The 9,080-nt window shown below is 40.1% G+C and overlaps 2 protein-coding genes across 2 annotated transcripts in view; one reads left to right on the top strand and one right to left on the bottom strand.

Moving 5' to 3' along the window:
* The window catches only part of LOC149035627 (protein Wnt-8b-like), a 10,687-nt gene extending 7,472 nt beyond the window's left edge, over positions 1–3,215 (bottom strand). Inside the window, exon 1 of the mRNA XM_089191313.1 lies at positions 3,143–3,215. Coding sequence (XP_089047439.1) covers positions 3,143–3,215 — 73 coding nt within the window. The remainder of the gene's footprint in view (positions 1–3,142) is intronic.
* A 110-nt stretch (positions 3,216–3,325) lies between these two features.
* LOC113685137 (uncharacterized) lies at positions 3,326–7,965 on the top strand. The gene is made up of 3 exons (XM_089191311.1): positions 3,326–4,453; positions 5,084–5,100; positions 5,314–7,965. The coding sequence occupies exons 1-3, from the start codon at positions 3,841–3,843 to the stop codon at positions 7,195–7,197; spliced, it is 2,514 nt and encodes an 837-aa protein (XP_089047437.1). The 5' UTR covers positions 3,326–3,840; the 3' UTR covers positions 7,198–7,965.
* Positions 7,966–9,080: the final 1,115 nt, after the last annotated feature.

The raw sequence follows: 9,080 nt of genomic DNA, 5'->3' as shown, positions 1-9,080 counted from the left end.
ATCGATCGGTCTAGTCATTCAGTGTATTTGATAGTTTTGCCGCTTTGAAACCGCAAGTTGTTAAAAACGGAAGTTGCAGTGCTAATACACGAAACAGGAATTTTGTACCGGTAAGCTCTTCACATTCTTTGAGATGGGTTTCAGTCAACCTTTTTGATTACATAATTCAGTTTATAATAGTTAACTAGTTCATATCTTGATCCTGTGTAAGCCTGTGATAAACGGAATCGAATCATTTTAATCGATATGCCTATTCTTTGAAGATTTTTTTGAAAACCTTTTCAAATTTTACGCTTCATTTCTCGCAATAGCTCATCAGAATGGAATAGAAAAAATGTAGGGCAAAAATTCTACCTTTAATTATTAGTGAGTTGGACGCGTGGAATTATGGACCTTAGGAACTTGAGGAGAGTTGTGGAAATGTGAAATGGAGAAGTATGGAAAAGTAAAGAGAAGTGAGGAATTTGAGACACGTATAAGTGGGAGTGTGGTCTTGAAGTTTTTAAACGATGAAATAAAGAAAGATTTAAGGTCTTAATTAGAAGGGTGGATAAATTGAAGAGAGATTTAAAAAGTTGCCAAAAGCGGTGGAAATTCGATACTTTGGATGTATGAAAGAGTTGACGAGATGATAACTTGAAATAAATCAATCGAAGACAAAACAGGACATGAATTAGAAAGGAAGAAGCTCTAATGTAAAGTAATGAAGAAGATGTAGAAGTTTGGAAGGCCAAATGAGTCACAGCAGCCGAGTCTTACGGCTCTGTCATCCCGAGCTATGTTCCTATAAAACACACACCTTGAGCAGTTTGTTTACTAATTGTACTGTGAAAAAACTCGCGCTTTTTTATGAGCTTCGATTTGGCCGGATTTCACTGAACATTTCACTTTCAGATTCCGTATTAGAGACTGAAATAATTCAGGCAAAAGTGTTAAATTCAACCGCCGAGCTACCTCATTTTGTAAACTATTGCGGATTGTGAACTTTATCGATGGTCCGATATTTTTGACAGCTTGAGTCTTGTTCAGCCAACCAGATTATTTGAACCATTTTGACAAGGACTCTGATTAGCTTATTGTAGCGTGCTTTATGAGAGTACAGAGCATGCTGACGACACTGAGGACGGAAAATATCAACCTGCTGGCCAGAAAATAGCGTCGACTCTCGGTAACCCGTGCTCTCACTGAATGGATCCTCCAGTTAAATCGAACCAGCAGAGATATCCCCTGGAATGGAATTTAGGAACTTGAGAAGAGTTGTGGAAATGTGACGTGGGGAAGCGTGGAGTAAATAGAGGTGAGGCAGTTGAGACACGTGTAAGTGTGAGTGTGGTCGTGAGGTTTTAAAATTTTTAAATGATGAAATAAATAAAGATTTGAGGTCTAAATTAGAATGGTGGGAGAAAAGTTAAAAAGTTACCAATTTACTTTGAATGTGTGAAAGTGTTGATGAGATAATAACTTGAAATAAATCAATCGAACACAAAACAGGACATGAATTAGAAAGGAAGAAGCTTTCATGCAAAGTAATGTAGAAGATTTAGAAGTTTGGAAGTATGGAAGAAAAGTGAAAAGTGTGATGATAGAAATTCTGTAATTGTGGATTTAAAAACATGTGGAAGTTTTAAAGTTTGCTCTGGTATCTTTTCCGATGCTTTGAGTGTAAGGCCACATGAGTCACGGCAGTCGAGTTTTACGGCTCTGTCATCTAGAGCTATGTTCCTGGAAAACACACGTCTTGAGCAGTTTGTTTACTAATTGTATTGTGAAAAAAACTCGCTTTTTTTATGAGCTTCGAATTGGCCGGATTTCACTGAACATTTCACTTTCAGATTCCGTATTAGAGGCTAAAATACTATAGGGCAAAAGTGTTAAATTCAACTGCCGAACTATCTCAGTTTGTAAACTATAGCAGATTGTGAACTTTAACGATGGTTCGATATTTTTGACAGCTTGAGTCTTGTTCAGCCAACCAAGGACTCTGATTGGCTTATTGTTGTGTGCTTTATGAGAGTACAGGGCATGCTGACGACACTGAGGACAGAAAATGTCAGTCTGCTGGCCTGAAAATAGCGTCGACTCTCGGTAACTCGTGCTCTCACTGAATTGATCCTCTAGTTCAATCGCACCAGCAGAGATATCCCCTGGATTTCTGCAAAATTACCCTCGATAATTCGAACTCTCGATATTCGCCCCTGCTAACGTTTCATTTTATTTTAAATTGTTTTGTTTTTCTTTATTTAATCATTACGCATCAGGTCTCAGTGCGGTCAAGTTTTCCTTGCATGTCTTATTCATAAAACCCTGCTGCTACAATCCGTCTTTTGTTTGCACCGTTAAGCTATATTTTTCCCTCTGCTTCTCTTATAAACAGTAGCAACAACACCCTACCTCCTCCCTTGCTTACCACGGCATAACTATTGGATATGATTGACAGTTCTTTAATAATTGACACCGACGAATAAATGCGTAACTTCTCAATTATTGAGAAGTTACGCATTTATTCGTCGGTGTCACATTTTTAGGGCCGCTTATAAGGTACTTCGATTTGTTGTTCACACAACAAAGCATAGGCCGAATTTATTAGGAATAATAAGCCTGTAACCACGCCGTTCATCGATCGGCCAAGTTATCCATTGTAGTTTAAAGTTTTGCCGCTTTAAACCGCGAGTTGTTGATAACGGAAGTTTCAGCACTGGCAAACGAGGCAGGAGTTTTGTACTGGTAAGCGCCACATATTCTTTGAAGTGGATTTCTCGTAACAGTTTATCAGTGTGGAATGAAAAGAAATGTAGGGGCCAAAATAGGACTTTAAATTATTTAGAGGAGAGGACGCGTGGAATTATTGAATTTAGGAACTTGAGGAGAGTTGTGGAAATGTGAATTGGAGAAGTATGGAAGGGTAATTAGAGGTGAGGAACTTGAAACGAGTTATTTTTTTTAACTGAGTTGGTCGAAATGGGACACTTTGTGTTCCTGATGTTTTCGTAACTTTCAAAAGGACGAAATTTTTGCAATACTTCACTTTGAGAGAAAGAGAAAAACATAATTTATCTAAACTCACACAGGTATTTTGGGGTTTATTTTCTATATTGTCTGACTACTCCTGAGCAAAAATAAAATACATCGGTGCCACGCTTACTGTAGTCTCCCTCGCAGCTGTTGTTTGGTCTTGTCACATAACGCCCTCTATTCCCTGTTGGAGAGCAAGCCATTATTGCGTGACGAGACCAAATAACGGTTGCGGAAGAGACTACGCTTACAGCTGTTCCTCCAGCAGAAAGAAAATCAAAATTATTCGTCTACAGTTAGTCGCTTAACAAATATAATTCCACGTACTTTTACTGCGACAAGCAGACTAAAACTGTTGTTTCTCCAATAGACCCTATCCAAAGATATATTGCGATCTCGTTCGGAGGAAGATATACTGAGCGAGAGAAGAGGATAATATTTCAAAGAGGGCACCTTGATTGGTTGTTGCGTATCTGGACTTTGCCCTCTGTGTGTGGAGTACGTGGTAAAATTTAGGTTGTTTGCAAAGGAATTAACACGTAATTGGGTAGCTAAAAGCGAATTTTATGGGTAGAAAATGTCACAACGCGGGAGAATGAGTGGAAAATTCACTATCAGTAACATAAATCTTTTTTTTGAAAATATAAAAAGTAACAAACCAACTTTTGCAAGGGAAAGACTTTGAATAAAAACTATTCAAACATATTGTCGAAACCAATTATGCTTCTGTCATGAGCTACCATTGTTCTTATCTTTCCGTCAATTAAAGCTATCTTCTATCCTCTAGGTGTTAAGTGAACTTGTGACTTAGAAGGCAAAAAACAAAGCATGACTTCGTCGCCCGGGACAGACACAGAACAACGACGGTGGTTGGTGGTTGGTATTGGTCTCAACAGAGTCCTCATGCCGTATCTCCGAAATAAGATTCAACAGGAAATGAAACCATTTTACCAGCATCTGTTGGCAAATTATGGATTAGACAAGCAAACCTTTTCGACTCACCTGAGGACCATTCCACCGAGCACCTTGAAGCTGAACTACGAAAGTATCAACAATAACGCCGCCCTGGGTCGAGACGCACGTCGCTTTGACTATTGTGTAAAGGATGAAGTTTCATTGGCTAAGTTGTTCATGAAACCTTTCATGGCACATTTCAATGCATTTGATTCCTCTTTTGGTGCCTCAGCGGCTCTGGCTGTTCTTTGCTGTGCTCCACTATTCAGCGCTGCAGCGCTGTCAGCTGAACTTGTGAGATCTGAGGTACGAAATGAGTGGGCCCATTGCGACTATGCGTCATGGACGGAAGTGAAATACGATATATGTTTTGATCAAATGAAGACCTTGGTTGAAGACCTGGGATTTGCCCCAGCAGAAAACACAGAGCTCCTGGCTGAGCTGCAGTTGTGGAAGAAGAATGGTAAGATTTCATTACACATATCTTAAGAAATATAGCTTTGTCTTCCCCTCTGGCCAAGGAGGTCCTACCAAAATTGTATCTTAACGTCGATAGAATACTCTGGCTGTTGAAGAGATGTGGGTTGCAATTTCAACGTAGACATTCATGAACTGAATAGAATAACTTCGCCAAACCTCTTTCACCTTCAAACATCGTTCCCGACCTATTTTCAAGAATGTTTAAGGTCGATTGTTGTCCAATATCCATGCCACAAATCATTACATCTACACTTCTCCAAACGCCTCAAAAGCCTACTCTATTTTCCTGCTTCGTTAACAGTTTTGCCATCGATACAAGATGTGGAAACAAGAGGTCAATTAAAACTTCTGGTATCAAAATAAATCAATTAATCGAGCTCATATTTCCAGGCTGGCGACAAAACCATCACCCGACCCTCTCCCTCAAAGGTGTACATGTGTGTCGTTGAAAAGGCGGTCCGAAACCAAACTTTTGAGAAACAATTTTCACGCTGAGGGGAGGAGGGTCGCGTGATTATTTTGTCGTCGGAGAAGGGAATCTGTCCGTTGTAAATTCCAGCGAACCTAAGAGGTCAATAACGTTACACGGCCTCAAACCCATATGATTGTCTGCCTGTGGTAAACTTTTGCTTTCCAGCAAAGGGAATTCATAAGGTGAGTCAGCCCACGGTAAATCAAGGCTGTCTGGCTAAATCACTCGATTCCTACAATCTACTCATTAGTGCTGCAATTTGGGGGTCCACCCTCTTCTCAGTGAGGATTATTCAATTTGCCATTCAACTAGCCTCCTCGGTCAGTTTCGTTTAATGAAAAGTGACGTTCATGTTAGTCTTTAGCTCACATTAAAGATTACTGGTCTATTACTAGCTCACTAATTGGTTGTTTGGTCCTTTTTTGGGGTTAGGATTAGACCTCTGTATTGGTAAGCCGCTCGATGACACTTTCCTTAAAGTCATACGCGATGAAGTTGTAGCGGTCAATGGAACATTGCCCGATTGGCTGGAGAAAATGAACGACAAGATAAACCAGTTACGTGCAATGCTCGAGTCTGAGTTTGGCAAAGTTCTGGCGATATTATGTGAAGCCATTAAAGGCAAGGATGAAGAACAACTAATGGATAAAGAGTTGGAAGACAGGCCTAACAAGACGTTGGAATTCAAAATGCTAGCGCCGCCGAACATTTGGGAAACTCTGCTTTCAAGGCAATTCAGTGTTTCCACGGCAGATTATAAACCTGTAATATTTGATGCGCCAGATCCAAACAAGTGGTTTACAGGAAGACAAAAAGAGTTAGAAGCGCTTGAAACATGCCTCAATTTAAAAAATAGCCACCGCAAATTTAGAATGGCGGCCATTTGTGGCCTTGGCGGATCTGGAAAAACGACCTTAGCTACTCAATTCGCTTGGAAGCATAAATCAGAATACGAGGGAGGCGTATTTTGGTTCTCCATAGAAGATGGAAAGAAGTTTGACAGCTGTGTAAATGACCTAGCGTTAAGTCTGGGAATGATGCAAAACTCGTTTGATTTGACGCTGACTCAGATTCTTACGTTCATATCAAAGCGTAAAAAGCGGTGGCTTATGGTTCTTGACAACGTCGACCAAGCACCCCTTTCCGATAACATGCAAAGGGTTTTGTTAGGAAGATGGAAGCGGTCATCAAACGGCCACCTTTTAATTACAACCCGACGTGAAAGGAAAGAAATTTGTAAATGTTTCTGTCTTGAGCCACATCGCTGTGTAGATGTCTTCTCTTTTCCTATCGATGAAGCAAAAGAGTTTCTTCGAAGTCGTTTTGACGATGAAAACGCTGCAGACCAGGATGATACGCTGAATGAGCTGGTTGTTGAGCTTGGTTGTCTTCCCCTCGCTTTAGAACAGGCTGGTGCACATATCAGATCCCTTCAGTGTCCTGTAATTAAATATCTGGAACAATACAAACTTGAACGCTTACAGCTATTGAGCGAGCATCAGGCAAATCCCTCTTGGGAATACGAGTCCCGAAGTCGTCTTTCAGTTCACACTACTTGGCTACTCAACTTCGATTACGTGAAGAAGTCAAGATATGGAGAAATTGCAACCAGGTTTGTCCATGCAGCTGCTTTCCTGGATCCAGACGAAATACATGAAAGACTTATTAATGCTGAGCTGCCTTCTCCAGACGCAGCAAATGATGAGAAAAAGGAACTCCCTCTTGTGAATAACTATATAGTGGACGTCTTGACTAAGTTTTCTCTTTTTCAGAGGAAGTCAGTTGGATGTATGAGGTTACATCGGGTAGTGCAGCAAGTTATTCGTAGTACAATGGCATCACAAGAAATCGCGACGGCGATGTGCACAACATTTCAGTTGCTTAAGAATGCCGCTTCATCGGCTCGTGAACCAGCAACAGATATGTCTGTTTTCTCCATTATCCGTCACTGGTTGACACTGAAGCGACATATGGAGCAACAACTTCGAGCTACACCGAAGGATATACAGACTGATCAATTACGGAGATTGGTAGACACAGGTATTGAAGAAATAGTGTTCGCAGTCAGTCATACCCTGGAAGGCTCAAAGCAAACTTTGGAAAATCGTCGGAGATTGTCAGCTTTGCTCGATGGTGAATTCGACATGTGGCTAGGTGGACGAGAAGAGGTGGTGCGTAGAGACGTAAAGAGCCATGAAGAATCCCCTGGAAAAGGATTACTTCCTGAGAAATTTGCGCTTAGTGGTTTAAATTTTCGACTCAAGGATCGCAACTTGTGATGCTTACGAAAACAGGTTCGCGCGTCGCATAAAGGCCTGATTTGGCAGGAAATTATACAGATTATAAAAACATTTTCTTCATGGAACTGTCATCAAAGGTCTTGAGAGATTAATCGAATATGCCGTACTTGAGGAACAAGAGAGACCGTCTTCTTCTCGGCTTTGAAGAAAACCTTCTGAACAAAGAATTATGATTTTCTTTTCTAGCGGTGCGACCCATTCGAGTTAGATGGATTACGAGACAACGAGTGTAAAGCTTAAACAGAAAAAGATTTCACGATCGATTGAAAAATATCTATTTTATTTTCAATGAAATTTTTAATCACAAGAGGCACCGACAATACGGATTTTTTCACTTTTATTTAGAGGAGCATAGCAACATTTGATTGTTTAAAATAGGGGTTGTACAAGTAACTTACAATTAACTTACAACTTACAAATGATGCAACTGCGAAAGCGAAGGTCGATGTACTTAATGTCTGAAACAAAAAAGCCCATGTGCACGAAATCAATTTATAGACTTATTAAACAGAAATCCGGAGAAGCACTTTTATCCAATTCTCTCTCTGAATCCATAGCGTTTTCGTTTCTTTGTGTTTATAGATGTATAACTTTTTGGTTTTACGATTTTATTTGAATTTAAAAGAAAGGGACAGTACGGGCCTGTTCATAAAAATTTTCCAGAATACAACGTGTATGCTGATTAAAAATCTAGATGTTTTGTATGTAAAGGTTACATACATTGTAATAAAGTTAAAAGTAATCAGATCTAGGATTGAAAAGTTTTTGGGTCAGCAACATGTAGAAAATGCGCCCTATGAGTTGTCCTGATTTTCCGAATAAAGTCGCTTTCAAGTTCAAGGAGGCTTACACCACGCAGTACAGCCAGTCAGTTTTATATCGATGGGCTTGTTTTTCTATGTTCTTCCATTCTTATGCAGAGTCATTAACCCGATCATTATGTTTCTGTATTGCTCCAACCATGCATTAAGCCTCAGTACTGATATCATTTCACCTATGACGACATCAGATCAAATTGATTATAACAATCATCATGCAGAACTTGGTTTATTCAAATTTTTGATATCGGTATATTTCTCTCAAAACTACGAAAACAGGCGTAAGTTTTTAGGAAACACCTACCCTTCTGCCCCCCCCCCCCTCCCCCTCTGGTTTCCCAACACCCATCGCCTTCTGTAAAAGGCTGGTTATCACTGGCGACGGAGTCTTAGTCATAGTCGCAGTCGAAAGAGCGCCTTTGAAAAAATGAAAATCGAGAATCGCAATCGTAAGCGGTGTCATAAGTTATTATGAAACCGCTTTACGACTCCAGAATCGGAGTCAGAAGAATCGGAACGGTTCCATTTACTTCCGCTTCCCCTCATGACTCCAAAGCTTATGATCCAATGAAAACTGAACTGTCGGAGTCGCAAGCAGAGGCGGAAAATAAACCAATTACAATGCGAGTATTCAGGCCATCCGATCGCTTTCAATCCGACAATTCAGTTTTCACTGGATCGTATGCGACCGCATTTCGTTTGATTCCATAGGTTTGACTTTAGTTAAATCATATCGCTTTATCCAACTCTGACTTCGTCGGGAGTGAAAACCAGCCTCTGGTGAAATAAGTTTGAATAAATTACTTGTCGCTTTTTCGATAGTTATCCGTATCGCTCAGACATCCATACCCTATCGAGTGTCCTAGAAATAAAATCGAGTTCACAAATTTACCTAGGAAATAAAATACTTTTCACCTGTACGTGTTCGTAATTTCTTGTTTGTCCTTATTTTGCTTAGGGTTAGAATTATGCGTTGGTAAGGCACTTAATGATACATTCCTTAATGTCTTACGCGATGAAGTTATAGCGCTCTCTGGAACATTG

This window comes from Pocillopora damicornis, chromosome 13, assembly GCF_964200805.1.
Source record: "Pocillopora damicornis chromosome 13, jaPocDami1.2, whole genome shotgun sequence".
NCBI lineage: Eukaryota > Metazoa > Cnidaria > Anthozoa > Scleractinia > Pocilloporidae > Pocillopora > Pocillopora damicornis.
The sequence above is the reverse complement of the archived record's forward strand: the minus strand, read 5'-3'. Positions and strand labels throughout refer to the sequence as shown.